At 41.2% G+C, this 19,046-nt stretch overlaps 1 protein-coding gene across 1 annotated transcript; it reads left to right on the top strand.

Annotated features, from left to right (window-relative positions):
- Positions 1-13,320: 13,320 nt before the first annotated feature.
- Positions 13,321-16,613, top strand: LOC147424466 (G-type lectin S-receptor-like serine/threonine-protein kinase SD2-5). Its single transcript, XM_086500303.1, has one exon. It carries the CDS (start codon positions 13,440-13,442, stop codon positions 16,227-16,229), a length of 2,790 nt encoding a protein of 929 aa, XP_086356429.1. The 5' UTR covers positions 13,321-13,439; the 3' UTR covers positions 16,230-16,613.
- Positions 16,614-19,046: the final 2,433 nt, after the last annotated feature.

The following is a 19,046-nucleotide window of genomic DNA, read 5'->3' as shown; positions in this document are numbered from 1 at the left end:
GGAAGACACGGTGCCGATGGTCCAGCTGTCAAAGGCTGAAGAAGATGCACTAAAGGAGAAGATTTCCTTGGAGGTAGATGAGCAGTGGAAGGCAGCTATGGATTGGGAGTTGAGAGTTTTACACTCTGTCAACGTCACACAGCTCACTCCCAATCAAATCAATGCCCAATGGCACCAACAATCCCTGCCATACCCTCTCATCAAGGGTGAACTCTTGCAGGTAAAGGAAAGATTATATCGAGATATGCAAGAATATGGCGCAGATCAAGACCACCCAAAGTAGTGGCTAAGCTGGTTGAACAAGAATCCAAGATACTTGATTCTGTTCACGAGAGCACCTGCGGCCATACAGAAAGATCCAACATTTTGTCATGTACCTCGAGTAAGGACATGGCAAGCACATGAAGCACTGTAGAAGAAAAGGCCAACATGGCTAAACTTTCCCAGGCTGCCAGTTCCCGAGAGAGGTCAAGCAACAGAAGAATACATGGTGAAAACCCTAACGGGCGCCATGACATTCTTCAAAAGTCTACCATATCTCTCTTGCGCAATGCTTTACAAAATCTGCAGGATGCTACTTACTTGCATACAAGTCTTCAATGATCCTGAGCAGACAGGAGCCCCATGGATCTCATTTTTGGAAGGAAACAAAGGCCTCTGCTATGATCTAAGTGGGTAGCCCTCAGAGGAAGTTCTTTATGACTTTTACGCCTGATGCATGTTTCTGCCCTCGCACAATATGCTAGCTTTTCAGGAGGCCTTCTACACTGGCTTTTTCACCTAGCGAACGAAGATATTTGCGTCGTTGATAAGCAACCTCGCAGCTAGATTTTTCGGCTACTCAGCAGTAGAACTCAAAAACAAAGTCACCATCCAATTTTTGCAGGTGCCAGACAAAGAATGCAAAATCATATATAAAAAAGCACTGGAAGCACTGAAGGACCGCCTCGCCCGCCGTCAACCCGAAGATTACTTCAGCCCATAAAGTTGTGTCAAGGGACGACACAGGCGAGGAGGGAGGGAATGTTAGTAGCAAGCTAACGTGGACACCATTTTTCGGAGTTCTCCTTGTAAAAACAATTATTATTTTGATAAATCGGGAATATTGTAACTCCTGTTTTCTTGATAAACCTTGTAATTAATGAGCCGGGGCTACAAGCTTCCAGATTGTATCAGCCATTCAATTCCTAGCTTTGGTAGAACTCCAGATTATCACTTTTGACCACCCAAAAACCTTGGCTAAGGTATAAAAGCCAATTTTTGTAAGTTTTTATAAGCTTTTTGGATAAGAAATATACAGCGTGAGCTAACGGCGCTCACTTCTCACCTTCTTGCACTTCCTACTCCCTCTCCGGTTGTCACATTGCGAATGCATTTGTTGCATTGCAACCGCAGGTAAGAGCTCTACGCATTGACGTAAGCCATTCACCGTATTTCGTAGCTTTTGGCATCGTCGACCCACGGCCTAATTTCATCATAACTATAAATTTACACTTTCAAATCAAAAACTAAGCATAGGCGGGTATTGGGGCATCATTGCTAAGCATTTAGATGCATTCTGGGTCAAAAACGACTAGGTCAAAAATCCACTGCTGTTAATAATCGCGATTTTGGAACTTGACCTAAAGTGGGGTTTGAGGCCATAGGCATGTGTGCTTAGGTCTTATAAACTTGTCCTAGAAGTTTCGTTACATTTGGATGTTATTTGATGCTGTAACGGATGTGATTTGCTTGCCGATGAGCGATTGGCTTTTGGTGATTTCAGTCACTTGAGTGTAGCCTGAGTTAGATGCGAGTTTTTAGTTGTTTTCCAAGAGATTGACAACCTCTTGTAGCCTCTATGCACTAGTCGAGTCAACTTCGTCCCATGGTTTGAAAAATTAATCGTGGTTCTCGCTAATACTGCAATAAGATAGGATGGTGAGGTTAGACATGCGTCCCACAACTAGAAAGAGATTTTTACAAAATTGACTCATTCTTAGATTCATTTATGTACAATATAATAAGAATGAGGCATCATTCCAATGACCCTATATAAAAGAAATAGTGTTTTGGAGGTCATCCAGGTTGAATCAACAGGGCTCTTCAAAGTCAAAGCCAAAAAACTCTTAAGTAAAGACAGAAGAATTCTCATTTGCATCCATATAAACAAGACAACAAATTCGTTAGCCTTGAATACGTATTACAAATGTCAAAGAGCCAATCGTTGTTATCCTTGTCCAAATTTATAAAAATTTAACTTAAACCAATTATCCATAAAGTAAGAGTATCAAATAGTGCAAAGTGTCAGAAGGCCAATTCCCCTTCTAAAGTAAGTGGCTAGCACCACAATTTACCAACAAAAAGCCTTTAAAAATATTTAAACCCAGCACTATTCATAGTGATTAGCACGAGATCAACAACAAACATTAAGTTTTTTTTTAAAGACTGCCAGATTATGCACACACCATATACATGTGGTAGTGATGTGTGTGAACACACTTAGGACCGCCGGGGCATTTTTTCCCTCTTTAGGAGGTCTTTTCCCTCGTGCATTGTATATATACCCATCACTCTAGGGCTATCTATCTTTCCATTGCACACTAAGTAATACACTCTCTATTGTGTGCCTTGAGCTTCCTTCGTCTTCTCCAAGTTGTGTGTGTTTTCCTGCTGAAACTCTAATTCCAAAGATTGGTATCAGAGCAGGGTGCGTCCTCTCGGGCTTAGTCATCAATAGCTCCAGCACACGCCTGCTCACTTTCTCTGATTTTAGTGAGTTTTGGCAAGCATTTGCAAGTTGAAAAAAATTTCAGAAAAGCTCGCAGAGCTTAGTCTGCTCAATTTTTTATTTGGGCTCATTTTGGCCTCCGTTTCCACTACACGCAATACCGCATAGGCTATTTTGTCATTTTGTGCAAAATTTCTGTCAGCGCCGTTTTTTGCATAATAGGTCCCTTTCAATATACTACGGGTTGTGCTATATAGCATGTGTTGTTCCTGCTTAGATTCTCCTCTTTTCGGGCAGTTTTCACATTAGGTGCAGCATTTACCATGGCTGACAACAACACAGGTGTGTTCAAGATGTTTTCTATTGAGGACAGATTGGATGGGGACAATTACCCTATGTGGTGCAACATGTTCTTGTGTCAAAGGGTGTCTCGAATATTATGCAGGGGATTGATGTACGTTTTGGTTCTGAGGATGTAGGGGATGTTGAGGATGTTGCAAGACTTGCTGTAAGGATTGCTAATGTTACAGTTGTTTTGCCTACGGTAGAACAAGCTTGTTGGGATGTAAAGGATGCGTAGACTCATGCATTGATTGCATTGCCTGTGAAGCGCACCATTACTCCTCACATTTATTCAGTCAAATCTGCAAAACATGCTTGGGATATTATGGCTGGTCTTTATGGAAGCCGCAATGAGACAAAAATTGCATTGTTGCATAAAGAGTTGGAGTCGAAGATTATGCATGAGGAAGATGATATGGACACTTTCCTTGCCGGTGTCAAGGATATCAATGAGCAACTTATTTCTGTAGGTGAAGTCATTTCAAACAGTTCCCTTGTGCAAATTGTTCTTGATGCCTTGCCAGACTCTTACCAGACTTTTGCTAGTACTTGGAGACTTATGATCCAAGGAAATCCTGAAGTTGTCAAGTTTGATGCATTGTGCACATTGTTGTTTTGCAAGAGTCACTTTCCAAAAAAAACAGGACTAGACAGCGTGCAGTTGAACCGGCTTTTATTGCTACTCAAAGAAAGGGTGATAACAGCAATGCAGCCACTTCTTATGGTTCTTCTGCGAATGGAAAATCAACTATTCCTAATGCTTCTACTGGCAGCAATTCGTCTAGAAATGGTGATAAGGGCAAAAATAAGATGCATTGCCATTATTGTAAAGCTAATGATCACTTGATCAAGCAGTGTCCTAAGTTGAAGGCCAAAGAGGCTAAGAAGAAAGAGGGTGGTTCCACTGCAAATGTTGGTTCCACTACAAATGCATATATTGTTGAGTCCTTTGTAAAAGGAGACTGGATGCTGATGTTGATGTAGAATGGGCTTTTAGTGCAGAGTGCACTTACAATCCTGATGTCCATGATGCATGCATGTCAATTGCTACATATTCACATGTGTGCTATTTCAACAGTGGTGCTACAAAGCACATTACCTCACGTTGTGAATTGTTCACCTCTCTTGAGTCTGTCCCTCATGGGAATTTAGTCACTTGTGCCAACAATGCCTCTTATCTGGTTCAGGGAGTTGGAAAGATTGTGCTTATTGCTTCACACTTGTTGATGCACTTTATGTACCTAGGATCAAGAAGAATCTTTTGTTTGTATCTGCATTTGCTAGACTTGGACTTGTAGTCAAATTTGTGGATGATAGATGTACAGTTCATGATCTCAGTTTTGGTGATGAAATTGTTGCATCTGGCCTTTTGTATCGTAGGCTGTATAAGCTCACATTATATGAAAAGTGTGGACAAAATTTTGCAAATGCAGTTGCAGAGGGCTATTCAGATGACAAAACTGTGGCATGCATGTTTTGGGCATCTGAATTTTGCCAATTTGCTGTATTTGCAGAATTCGGATATGGTTGCTTCTTTGCCGCCTCTTGAAGCACCTGTCAAACATTTTTGTGAAGGTTTTATTTTGGGTAAAATGCACCATGCTAAGTTTCCAAAGGATGGGTCAGTTAGTGCGACATGCAGATTGCAACTTGTGCATAGTTATGTTTGTGGGCCTACGCAAACTCCCTCCTTGGGAAATTACTTGTACTTCATGACTTTCATTGATGACTACTCCAAGCATGCATGGGTATATCTGTTGAAAGCTAAGTCCGAAGTGTTCATGTGCTTCAAGCAATTTTCCAAATAAAATGGAGGTCAAAGTTACCATTGTAGGGGCTGTGTAACAAAATTGAGAAGTTCAATAATTGCATAGAGGTGGAACAGAATCCTGCAAGAATATCAAAACTGCTCCCTAGAGTTGGTTCTATTCTGAGGTAGTTTAGGTATATAGATGTGATTTCGTTGTTGTGAAAGGATCTATTATTAAGGCTAAGAATGTCATCCATATATCTATACGTATGAGTAAAGAGGTAAAGTATGTGGTTGATGTTTTTGTTTTCCATGGTTTTAAGAAACCATTTATACTCAAAGTAAGCTAGGTATAGGTTACACAAAAGGGGTGGGCAAGAAAAGCCCATTGGAATACCAAGGCTTTGGTCGTAGCAATTGCCACCAAATTGCACTGAATATTTTCAAGAAGCCATGAAATAAAGTCATGTAATTTATTCTCACCAAAGTGAGCAATATGTGTTGTGTTAGCTTTTTTAATCCATCTAGGTTTTCTTGCAAGAGAAATATGAGAGAGGCCTTTCAATTTAGCATTATTAAATGTGATCGTGATCATCTTTTTCAAAAAAAAAATCAACCCCATATCACCATGTAGGGGAATGTTTTCATAACATTGAGTAATGTATGTAGAGAAAATGTAGAAATTTTGTTTAGGAAGGTTGAGTGTTACTTCTAGAAAGTTCTTTACAAGCCAAAACGGATTGTAATGCATCTTAAGAAAATCCAAGCATACTTTCTGTTTTTTTGCACAAACTAATTCAAATTCGATTAATACAAGACCAAGGCATAAAGTAATCTCCTTAGTAATACTTGTAAAGATACCATTTGAATCGTCTGAGATCCATTAAAGTTTATGTTTGTGGTGTTTATAAGTTGGGAATAACAAGAGGTAATTTGACTACCTCAAGAGGTTAACCAAGACTCCTATAGTGATTAGTGATAATAGTAGTGGTATCATTAGGAGACAAGTTAAGTAGGGTAAACTCGTTCCCATCTACTAGTCGTAAGTGAGTAGCTTTCCATGCAAGTTTTTTTCATATAAAGGTAGGAGAGCTAGTGGCTTTATCTAGACCAACAATAAACCGCTTTTGTGAGAGTCTTTGAAATTTTATGCTAGTCAGGTGTTGTCGGTAGATAACTAGTTATGTGGTACAAAGCAACCTTTTGAAAAAAACATTGTTTAACCAGTTTGGTTAAGTCCAGTAGGACTATCTTCTCGAGTTGGAGAGTGTTGACTAGCTCAATCAGACAGCTAAGTAAAGCTGAAAGCGCAAGGTACATATTTTTTTGAAAAATCGGAATGTGATTCAAACCTTTACCAATGATTCTCTAATTTTAGAATCATTAATCACTCTAAGATCACGAGTGTAAACATGCTTACCCAAATCACCAAAGTCTTTACAAAAAACATCATACTCCTTACAAGAACATTTTGGAATAGTATTGTACTACAAAAGTTCATTGATGTAAATCAAATTCTTAATAGGCTGATGATATGTCCAACCTATCATGACATTTTCTAAACGGTTATGGTTACCAAAAGATCTATCAAAACATTCACAAGAGATACATTTGGGTGAAAACCAATCGAGGAGTTCATTGTGGTATAGACAGTGTACATAGATACAATTTGCCGCCGAAGATTTGCTGGAAATACTCTTTCTCCTGCAAGGGCCAAGAACTACCTGCATATCAAAATGAGTTACATGTCAAGGAAGTGTCAAATAGGGGTGTTCCTTCCTCTACCTCTAGTGTCAAATAGGGGTGGTTAGTGAGTTTGATCTCTTGAGAGATGGAGAATCATCATCCTCAATGCAGGGTTTGAGTAATCCAGTAGCAATTTTGACACCTTAATAGTTGGTATAGGTGGTGAGATACGTGACAGGTTCATCAGATTTGAGTTCTTTGAGAATGTCAAACATCAAGCTTCGAAAGGCATTGAAAGCAATCTGAGCCACAAGGGATTTAGCTTGCCCACCAAGCCAGAAGCAAATGAGAGATAGATGAAAGTCTACAGGTTTTTCAGGAAAAAGTTGTTCCAAATGATTGAGAATGAACCAAATAGCATGATCAAACCACATAATGTTAGAATCACAAAAATCCTTTGAGTCGAGGAATTTGCAGGCACATTTCAAGTAAGGTTGAAAGACATTCCAGATTGATTATGTGTAGAAGTTAGGATTGCTCTTGGCAAACTCCATCAAACTCCATATTTCCTTTAGTGTGAATGTATAAGCGAGCATTGAAGGCACATTTAATCTAATCAATGGAGTGTGCAATCTTCATTTGTAGATGCAGGTAGGTTGGCAAGATAGACCCAAGTTTCACTGAGTATGGGTGTTGAAAAAGCCTTGTTGGAAAAAATCCATATCTGATGGTCCACTCCAAAAGATTCTACTTCAATTTGCCTAACCGGCAGAAAAGGAAAAACTTTAGAGGATTTTGGAACCATCTCTAAAAGGGTAGAGTCACTGAGGGTGCACATATTATTTTTGGATTCTTTAATAGCTTCCAGAGTAGCATTGTCTATACAAAAGAAGCCACCGGTTTGTGGGACAATAGGGAAAGTAGGGGTACTAATGAAAGCAGGATTAAGGCCACATAATTTCTTAAGAAAATTAGCAAGTTTTGCATTGGAGGAAGAAAATTGAGCAAGATCTTGATTGTATTGTAGGGTTAATATAGGTAGTTGGGAGATATATTGAGAAATCATAGCTACCCCATCAGCAATATCATTGTCCAGAGTAGGATAGATGACTTTTTGTATTTTGCTAGGGCAGAATCATAGATAAGTTGTGACGCATCCAAGTTGTTTATACATCGAAGGACAAGGGAGCTAGCCATAGAGAGACGTTTTGAAGCCAACTCAAGACCTTGGGAGAGGGATAAGGCCTATAAAACAAAAGTTTGAAAGATTAGAATTTGTCTATTTTGGATAAGAGATCACTTTGATTTTTGCTTTTCTAGCAAGAAAAGGTCTTGTTCTATGGCATTGGGCTTTTTTAGCGGGGTGATCCTTTAAGTATTGTGTAATTTGTTCCATCATCCTTGAGTGTTTCAGTGGGTCATGGATGACTCTTATACGAGTAGTCATCTTGTCCTTAATGTGTATCCGAAACATTATTAAAAACCAAGGTAAGTAAAGATGGATTAACATGCAAAACTAAAATCAACACTCAAAAGACCATGATATCTGTGAGCAGGAATCTAGAACTATAGCCTAGCATGGACCACCTAACACCAGTTAACCTAATCAATAATTATAGACATTGGGTCCACCAAAGCCCTATAGCCCTATAAATCTCTAAAGCCAGTGTCCTGGTCTTCTAGAAATCTGGAAGAACCTTGTGTTTAGGACATGTGTGTTGTTGTTTTTAAATACTTTTACACAAAAGAACATAACATCTCAAAAGACATTTGGCTTCATATAAGGGACAAGGAGTAGTACAAAAATGACTCAGTCTTTGATTCATTTTGCACATTATAGTGAGAATTGGGTATCATTCTAGTGTTTTTGTACAAAAGATAATCTAGATTAACTGATTCTAGAGTGAAAAGGGTCAGGTATATCAATGTCGGACAGCAGCTAAGCCAAAAAGATCATAAGTAAAGATAGAGTCCTCACATGCATCCATATAAACAAGACAACAAATTCGTTAGCCTTGAATACGTATTACAGGTGTCAATTAACGTATCAGTTACATGTCCTACTTAAAACCTTTTTAACTTATACCTACCATCCATGAAGAGTGAAGTACAGTAAGTATCCTTTCTTACAAAGTTGAGAGGTTGTCATAGTGTAATCAAGAGGCCATTACGCCTGCTTAACAAATGTAAATTGTGTTTGTGTTTTATTGTTTGTTTTTCTAATTTTGTTTTAGACTTGAGAATAGAAGGCCATCACCCCTTGTATTTCAAGTGGAATTAGTATAATAGTTTCTAGAAATAGGTAGTAACCCCCGTTTTTTTTTAAATTATACATAATAAATAGATTAAATTCTGATCAGAAGGCCATCGCCCCTTCTGATCCAAGTGTTCTACCCCCCATGAAACTTTTTTTTGTCAAACATTTTCAGGTTTTGATAATTACTTGCTAAATCCAAGGTCAAAGTATAATCACTTCTATTACTTGAATATATCTTTAGTAAGAAAAAAATCACTTCCAAGTCCTAATGAAATCAGCAGATTAATTATTTCTTGGTTAAACTCAACACAATATACTAGGGCAATATACTGATTGTTCATGAAGCTCCAAAAAAGTATTCAACTACTTTACCATAAAAAGAGCACCAATCTTATGCAATGAGGGTGCTCTAATAGTGTTAGTAAAAATTTCATGAATGGATAGTGTTGATTGTTTGATAGGGTAAGTCTATAGCTATGAAAAAAGCTTAGAGGTGTGGCCTAGTAGAAGTTAAACAACCATTTTCCTCTTATTACCAAATAGAGTTACTATGTTGCTTTCATAAAACACAATTTGGGGAGTTTTATCCCATTTATCCACTACACGAATAGTTTGTTCATTCCAAGGATTTGTATGCCTATAGTGCATCCAAATACCATAAGTAATACAAAAGTTCCGAAAGGAAGTAGTAACCGGTTGTAGCCATATGCCATCTTTAGTGCAAAAAAAGTTATAAAAGGTAACAAATTGAGGTTAAATCATTCCTAGTTGTTACAGGCCAGGTAGGTATGCTAACCCTTAGATTATTGGTTGGGAGTATAAAGGTACTACTGCTATGTCCTATGGCCAGTGATGAACAAAATTATGTGCTTATTTGGAGATGAAGCAACCGTATTGGTCTCAAAAAGAAAGGGCCAAGTTCATTCACTCGGTCATAATCCGGAAAACTAAACAAGACAAGTCCATATCAACCATAAAATATGAACCATCACTTTTTTTTAAAAACAACCCAAGAAATTAGCACCAATGAGAAGGAGCCAAACATTGCTCAATCAATCTCATGGAATATAACCATTTTGGAATGATCACAAGTGTTTTTATCACAATCTTTTCAAAAAAACAATAACTAGCACGTCCCTTTTCAGAAAAATAATTACCAGTGTGTCATGCTGATCATAATGTTAATGAAAAAAGTAAACCAGATCGGCCACAGCTAGTAGATCCTCATAGAAGTTCGGCACAAGATAAAAAACCAGAGCAGTTTGGCCTCGTCAAGTAGGGAGACAGCATAACGACAAAAGTTTAAGCCAAGGGATTCAAAGTATGCATCAAAAGAATGTTATGAAGTACTATTTAATAAACCATGCATTCTTTACCACCAACCTGAGATGCATCCTCCTGTTCGACCAGTTCCATACATTGCAGAGTTCAAGAAATCCACACCGACATTAAGCCCAACGGACCCACATTATTGGTGTGGGGATGGGAGGGAAAGAGACTGGGAAAATGAGCAGGTGGAGAGCAAAAAAATGCCTCGCGGAGTTGTAGGCGGGGACGAGTGAGTCAACGAGCTTCAACACTCAGCTTCAGGGAGAGTGATTCCTTTAAGAACATGTACCACAAACTGCCACAGTAATAAAACCCATCAAGGTTGGTGCTAGGGGAGTCTTCCCATTACAGCTCCAGAGGGTGGTCAAAACTTAAGGGTTTGTTCCTACCCACACGCTGGAGTGTTATAAGGTGGTTTTCACCAAAAGAAGTGCCAAAAACATTGTACCAGGCTAAGGTTTTATGGTTCCAATAGGCAGCCATAATTGTCTATAGTAGGCAATGAGTTAGAAGTCCCCAAGATTAGGCTTTAATAAGATTTATGGTTTAAAGGCCACAAATGGAAGGTATTTATTTATCTGAACAAAGTCGGGTCTTGAAAGAAGGTAAACCATAGCAAAAAGTGACATGTGTGTGTGTGTGTGTGTGTGTGTGTGTGTGTGTGTGTGTGTGTGTGTGTGTGTGTGTGTGTGTGTGTGTGTGTGTGTGTGTCTGAGAGAGAGAGAGAGAGAGAGAGAGACAAAATAGTATACCCATCAGATCCATCCTGCACAACAGAGCCAAATTCTCTCATTATCATATCAAGGCTTTAATGACCAATGCAAACAGTAATTGAACTGAAAATGCATTTTGGGTCCCTTAAATGACAGTAGGTTAAAACAAATCTTGACATGGATGCATAAATAGATTGTTGATGAGGAAAATTCAAGAGTAGCACGCACATGCAATGTTGTATGAATTGGTACCTAAAATACACACAACTTCATTCGTTAAGTAATGAACAACATTTATAAGCATTACACGTTGGTGATGCTGCTAGATTTAGCCGTGATTGCACAGATAAGGGCTCCACTACTGAGAAGCAAGCGAACTGCGGATGGATAGAAAGATCTCGCAGTCAGATGTAAGGGGGTGGCATCACTACCATCAGTAACATTGATGAACTATGTATAGCCCCTACAATTCCAACAGAAAGCATAGCTAGGCTTTTCATGTACTAACTACGACAAACCACGGTAAAATATGAATAGCATTACACCGTCCCTAATAGAAAATCAATCAATAGAGCAAGAGAAAAATTCTTATGCGTAGATAGTGTACGTGTTAAATGACTACTAACCAAGTTTGAGCAACATCTAGTAATTGAGCAGCATACAAATCGTTCTAAACACAGTGAAGATGCCCATTCGTTGTGGCATAATGCAAGCAAGTCCTCGCATGTGATGTATCAAACATAAGAACCTACAAGGAAGACTTGCTATGAAATCAAATAACTCTCAAGCTATTTTGATCAACAAAATCATGAATCACGAACTCGCATTGGCTCTGCATTCCACCAGCCGATCAATACAAGCTAAGCGTCCATTTTTGCAAGCAAGCATCAATCTTGGTGGTGCAGCTCGAGGGTAGCTACACTGCCACCAACAAAACGCCCCTCCATGCTATCAATGTTAGGAATGTGTGCGTCACATACTAGTTATATCTTGGATCGAGGTAATTGTGTTTGCCAATACACTGAGTAACACCATCATTGAATGAGGGGCGCTGCTGGCCAGCAAAATCTTAAGAAGGAGTGAACCCGGGCATCACAAAAAATGAGGTTGTATGGAGGCTCCCCCACCCCCCCTCGACGCACGTTTTGAACCTGCAATCTCATAGCCCGGGTATCACGTCATGTGGGCTAACCACCACACTCGTGCGCACATCGTGTCCCCCCCACCCGTGTTTATAATGTTATATTGTGAGCCAGCATGCGCTACTCGTGTTTTCAAAATTTAACTTGTGTTCGGGTTTAGTGTTACTATGACATCTGCAACTGCAACTGCTTCGGTTTTCATTCATGGACTTCCTGATGTGGATCCCTTTACTCCCCTTTATTTATTGCCCGATGTTACTTAGTGTTGAGGTTGTGTTTGAGCAACATACATGAGCAGTCTGTTAGTCTCGCTTTGTTTAATTGAGGCCATCCATTTTTTTTTATAGAAGAGCCCCGTCCCACCTAGGGACTAGGAGGCTACAGCACTTCGTTGCTATGTAAGTGCATTGTCACGCACAAAAGTAGAGCGTGCTTACGAAGCATAGGGGATTGCAACTTGTGCTCTATAGTCCCTACAAAATTTTGAATAATGACGAATATTTTTAGCGCTTCACCTCGCAAAGCTGATTTTGGATAGCAATTGGAGGTCAAGACCCTTATTTTGGAATTGTTGCTACACCCGCAAATTTCTCCACAGTCAGCTATCGATAGTGGAGATAAAAAGGCACGCAATTAATGCGCGGTTACAGTGCATGGACTCTTTGAACTCTACAATGTCTTGGTGAGACAGGGCTCTAGTTTGTGTGTGACATTTCATTATGCACTCATATGTACCAGTTTTGGTCACCGTATCAAACATAAAAGTTACCAATTGAAAATTGCAGAAGTCTAAAAAATTTCCAAGCGATAACTCACCGATGGTATTTTTTTGCAAATTTCAAGTCTAGGGTAAAAGTCCCTGTTTAGAGGCGACGAACTTGGGTAATAAATTGCACACAACCTACTCGACAGTTTTGAGCTTGAAGATGCGCAAACGAAAGCTTAGCGTAGCAAGTGTCCACAACAAAATTTCTAGCTCAATCGACATTCGCATGAGAAGATGCGCAACGATTTTTGTTTCTGCGTGTACAAAACAGGGTACGATTGAGAAGGCTAACAAGGGGTTAAATAGAGATTTTGCGACCGATGAGTCTTGAACGCAACTTCCAACGGTAATAATAGCCTCCTCCCTGATGCTAAAACCATCCAAGGAAACGGATGAGCGTGTCCTAGAATTCGCACAAACATATCTAAATAATAGAAAGTCGACCGAACTTGAAGAGGGACCAGTCTTTTATTTGGGACCTTTACCCTATACCTACATTGGAGCTATGTTTGCTGCCAATGTTTCTTCTAGATTGCTGTTTGACTCCGGCTAGATGGTGACCTGTAAGGGCGCCTCGGGGGTATGCCGTACGGGTGACAACCTACCCGTAACTCTCCATTCAAGTCTCAAGAAGAGAAGGGGAGCCTCCCAAGTACCAATGTTGCTCACCCTCCCTCTGCCCACGGGCCACAACCAGGCAAGCTGCAGTCTAGCCTATCTCTCTCTCTCTGGCACGCAATCTTCATGGAACCGCCCTTCTTGCAGCTGCTGCTGCTGCTCCTCTCTCCCTCCTTGAGCCTCACTATATTCTGCCCTGCTCTCTCCCTCGGCGTTCGCGTGCCTCTGCCTCCCCACTGGAGCTTCTCTTCCGATCTGTCTCTCGCCTCCCCCTTACCCCGCAATGCCTACACTGCTCCCTCCCCCTCCCTCTTCACTCCCATCCTCTCCACTCGGTCCTTCTCCTCCTCCAAAGGCTTCTCTCTTGGCTTCTTCAGCTCCTTCTCCCCCAACGCCAGCACTAGCTCCAGCTCCTCCTTGCCCACTTCCACTTTCCTCACTGTCTGCTTGGGAACCAACCAGACCGACTCTAACGGCCGCACTTTCGCTGTCCCCGTATGGCACTTCGATCGCACCTACCCCCTCAGACAGCTGGGCATTAAGGAAGGCCTCATTTCCCTCAGTGTAAATTCCTTGAGCAAGGAGCTGATCCTTAAAGACGGAGATGGGACTGTTGTGTTCAGCATTAGCAATGTGCAGGCTATGGAGCTTCAAGACAATGGAAATTGGGTACTCTACGATCCTTATCAGAAAGTGTTATGGCAAAGCTTTGATCACCCAAGTGATACTCTACTTCAAGGGCAGTACCTAGGTGTGGGCATGAAGCTCATGAGCAACAATTCTCTTTACGTAGCAGAGATGAAGCGTGGGGGCTTGATTTTCTACTTCAATTCAAAGGCACCTGCCCATCTAATCTATTGGGCTGTGCCCCTCAATGTAAGTGCAGTGGAGTATGTCAAAGACAATGCATTTGAGCTCTCAACACACCCAATGTTCAACCTAACTAGTTCCCTTGTCGAATTCTCTTATTGCAACTCTTCCTTGCCGCTTCTGGCTGCTCGTCCCACACCATATACTCTGTTTCAGGGCAATAATCTAACCGTCCAAGGAGACTGCTCTCATTTGGATTGGCCGGTATTCAACAACATCTTCCAGAACAATTCCGTGAGTGCAGACTTTGTTCTCTTAGCAAATGATGGTTACCCCAAGGGGTACACTTACATTCACAACCACGGCGAGAATTTTCTCTTTTCTGGGCAAGCTTCTACTGCCTATTGCTTGATTCCTTACACTTGTGGAGCATATGGCATTTGTACAGAGTTTGTGTTGGGTTTGGAGAAGAGCTGTCATTGTCCATTTGCGTCAGAGAATGGGGAATTCAAGGATGCATTTGCTTACAATGACCCTTCTGACCCCACTCAAGGCTGTCATCGAACACTTCCTCTACAATGTCTTGATGATGCAAGCGCTGAGGACAACATGAACTTGACCTCGCTCGTGGAGATCAAGAAGTCCACATTGATATCCATACATTTCATCTTTGAAACCACCTACATTCAGAACACATTTCCACTTCCAGATTGCAAAGAGCGGTGCATGCGCAATTGCTCATGTTCAGGTTTTTACTATCATAGTAGCCAATCTTTTTGCTTACCATTCAGCGATGACTGGAATGCAGGGGCTGTTCCGAGTGTGACCTTTATTGCAGTTCAGAGTTCGGAGTTTTCAACATATGTTAAGGTACAGACCCCCAAAGCAGTTCACATCATGGGCTCTGGGGCACCAGAGATGAGCGGTTCAAGCCATCACTTGAGCACAGCAGTCCTGCTTTCCATAGTCCTTGCAACCTCAATGTTGGTGCTTCTAGCGGGCGTCTTCACAATTTTCAAGTACAAGAACAGGTTGAGAAACGTAGAGGAAGAAGAACAGGCAGAAGCAGAGGATATGGATCTGCAAGGAGTGCTTCCATTGTTGCCTATGAGGTTTCCTTACAAGGAGCTCTACAAGATAACAGGGGGATTCAGCTTGAAGAACTTGATTGGGTCTGGTGGTTTTGGATGTGTCTACCAAGGTGTGTTTCCAGATGGACGGAAAGTGGCAGTGAAAAGGCTACATCAAGGGTCTCCGCGCCTCAAGGAATTTCTTGCAGAAATTGCAATCATAGGCGATGTAAGCCATTGCAATGTAGCACCTCTATGTGGTTATTGTATGCAGAAATTACACAGGGTACTTGTGTATGAGTATATGGAGAATGGGTCTTTGGATAGATGGTTGTTCAGTGACAACAAAGATAGCCTGTTGGATTGGGCTACAAGATACCGAATTGCTCTTGGGACTGCACGCGGATTGACATATTTGCATGAAGAGTGTCCGAAACCCATCATACATTTTGATGTAAAGCCTCAAAACATACTTCTGAATAAGGATTTCGTGGCCAAGATATCGGATTTTGGGATGTGCAAATTAGTGGGGAAGGCAGACTCGTCGTGTGTGATGACAGGTGTGAGGGGGACACCGGGCTATTTGGCACCAGAGTGGTTGGCAAATTCGACAGTTGGCAAAAAATGTGATGTTTACAGCTATGGAATGGTGCTATTTGAGATGGTGGGGGGTAGGAAGAATGCACTGCAAGCATTGGTAGGAACAGACCAATGGTATCTGCCAAGGTTTGCGGCCATGCTTTGGAAGGAGGGGAGAATAGGTGAGCTGGTGGACGAGCGCCTGGAAGGTGTGTATGAGGAAGAGCAAGTGAGGAGGATGATACATGTGGCTTTTCTGTGCATTCAAAGGGATCCTAACCTGCGGCCCACAATGGGTCATGTGTTTAAGATGATTGAGGGGAGCATGGCCCTTGGTGAGGAGGACCCCCCATATGAGATGGCTGTTGACCTCCTGTGCCCCCTTCTTTCCCCACAGAAACCCTTGGGCTCTCCTTCTTATGGATCTTGTACCAGTGCTCTCTTGGTGGGTCGCTAGCTATGAATAATCAGTGGGGGCAACAAAAGCAGGAAGGTCCTTGCACTCTAGAGCTCTCACGGCTGTGAGAATGGAGAGCCCAAAATGAGGTAGGAGGGCTAATGCATGATGCATCTCCTGCCAACAGCTTCTGGTGGCTGGATTGCCTTGTAAAATACGCCTCTAATTGATTAGATCTCAATGTCTTCAAAGCTGCTGACCAGTTGCAAGTATGTTTTCAGCCTAAGGTATATACATGAATGCCTTTTTGCATTGTAACATTGGAAAGCAGGTATCTTATGTGTGTTGTGAGATTAGGAATTTTTTTGTAGTCTGAGCCTAAAAGGGGCACTCAGATGAATTGGATAACATTAGTCCTGCACTTAAGAATTCGGCGTTGTGTGACTTCTGAGCATGGCTTCACTACATTGTTTGATGAATGGAAGTTGTGTGTCTAGATGGAAGAACTGAGAGGTCATTTTATGCTGTCTTCACATTTGCTCTTTAATAGCTTCCAAAGCCAATTCTGTGTGTGCACATGTCTATTTGGTTGCTTCCATACCTGAACTTGGGGGGCTTATCGGCCTCAAGAGTTCGAAACTCCTGTATGATGGCCCGTCTGTCGCGGTAGATTGTCCACGTACCCTTTGCATGAGCCTCACCCACCTTGAGCTCCTCTCCTTTGTATTTGAGCTATGAGAGGGTAACGTATACTTGAGATGGGTTTGTTGAAGTATGCGAAGGTCTTCACAATTCTTGAACTGAAGGATGGCCATGGCCACTTGGGATGCATTCGTTGTGTTGATTGTCGCTCATGGTGCTGATGCTTGACACGTTTTGCTAGCATGAGTCTCCATGTTTGGCATCATGTCTGTGTACATATCTACTTCTTGATGTCTGTCTTACCTAGATTACATACGATTATCCGTCTTATGAAAGGATTATGAGGTAGAGCATATATTTACAGGCGCATTGGGATAGTTGGCTTTGAGATTCTCTGGTGAGTATATATTTTTTTTTGAGACTTCCGATGTGAGCAAGGGAGTCCTCTCCAGCAAAGTCTATATTGTATGGCAACCACTTTTGCAGGAGTAGAGATGCCATTTGTTTCATTAGTTTCCCTTAAGATTCTTGTTTATCCAAAGATCTTCAGATACTCCTCTCCAATCACTAAAAATCCATGTCACGAAAGTTTTTTTTTTTTTTTGTAGAATAGTGTTGAATTAAAAATGAAAAAAAAAAAGTACAAATACCCCTTAGGTGGGAAAGGGGCCATCCCAGCAAAAGAAAAAGGATTACAACTGGAGGTATCTTTGGGCTAGTACTACATGGGAAAAACTCAGGTGTCTCCACCTTTGCCACCTAAAAACTTTTTGAATGGCTTTGACATCACCACGTGAGGCAACTTTAACTGAGATCACACAATCCAGCATAATACTTCTGAAGCTGAAAGAGAATGGTATAGGAGAAGTAGAGTAGTTGTGCCCAAAATTAGCTTTACACCTCTCCAACCGAAGTCCAGAGTGTGATATCCATGAAGCTACATTCTCCCAACATAATGGCTCTCAGCTGAAGGTAATCCCTTCCTTGTGACAGGCTTTTTGTAGTTCAGCTTTGAGAAGGGAGTTAGCAGGACAAGATACAAACAAATGATACACATTTTCCTCGACCTTTTGCATCTCGGACAAATGCCATCTGACTTCCCAAACTTCTTGGCTTTAGACCCTGTCCATAGCTCCTGATGAAGCACTAACCACATAAGGCAGCTGTGTTTTACAGCCGAAGGAAAAGCCCACAAACATTTAAACCTATACTCCCACTGCTTTGCTTGCCACCAGATTTGAGTTCATCCTCTTGGGTAAACAGTTTTGGAGGCAGACCTGCTGACACATCTTGCACAAAGTTAGAGGAATGCTCTAAAAGCATTGTTGAAACTTTGCCTCTTACTGCACACTCTTTCTTTCCGCTTGAGGATTCTGTATGGTTTGATTTGGCAAGGCAGAAGGCTGGGGAGTCTCAGGAGGACACAAGAGAATTTTAAGGTGATCTACTAAAAGTTTTCACTGTGAAGGAGACAAAGTTAAGAGCAAACACGAATATGACAATTCTTTCGGCTCCAGTCAAAAAAGGACTAGCCTACAGAAACCAACCTCAAAATTCTGTCAGCACTATGTTTGCATGAAAATCTGTCATCTCATCAGCAAAGAGGTATTGTGAGAGGAGTTGACCATGTGGGCTGTATCTGACATGAAAATTTAGCCTGACGTATCTAGCCTGCTACGCAAAAGCATACACAATAATTTGCAGCCTGTTTACACATTGATACACCATGGTTTAATACCTTGTGAAAGTTATCACGACAACATAATCAACTCTGTTTAAATATTAGTCACCGTTGTAAATCTGACACACATTAACAAATGGGTACGAAAACCCGAGAGAGAGAGAGGGAGAGAGAGATGAAATGTTATATAAAACGTCTTCAAAAGGCCAAAATGACACTATGAGAACCCAAAACGTTACATCTCTGGAGAACCTCATAAAACGTCTGGGGAAAACAAAACAAAAACAACTGAAATAAAACTATAGGGCACTATGAGGGGGGCAACTAGGAGCTCTTTAGCAAAACAAAAAGATACAATCTCATGAGGATCAAGGGTATAAAACATCGTCGTCGTCGTCAGTGTCCCAAGATGTCCATCATCGGTCGCTATCAAATCTTGTCAATGTCCTCCATGGTAAGTACTATGACTGGGCGTCTGAGAGAGAGAGAGAGAGAAATGAAATGAAATGTTATATTAACGTCTTCAAAAGGCCATAGTGACCTATGAGACCAGA

The sequence above is a fragment of the Adiantum capillus-veneris genome, chromosome 25 (assembly GCF_014529385.1).
Source record: "Adiantum capillus-veneris isolate H3 chromosome 25, ASM1452938v2, whole genome shotgun sequence".
Lineage (NCBI taxonomy): Eukaryota > Viridiplantae > Streptophyta > Polypodiopsida > Polypodiales > Pteridaceae > Adiantum > Adiantum capillus-veneris.
The sequence above is the reverse complement of the archived record's forward strand: the minus strand, read 5'-3'. Positions and strand labels throughout refer to the sequence as shown.

Coding starts and splice junctions, on each gene's coding strand:
- LOC147424466 (XM_086500303.1), top strand. CDS start 13,440: ATGGAACCGCCCTTCTTGCAGCTGCTGCTGCTGCTCCTCTCTCCCTCC.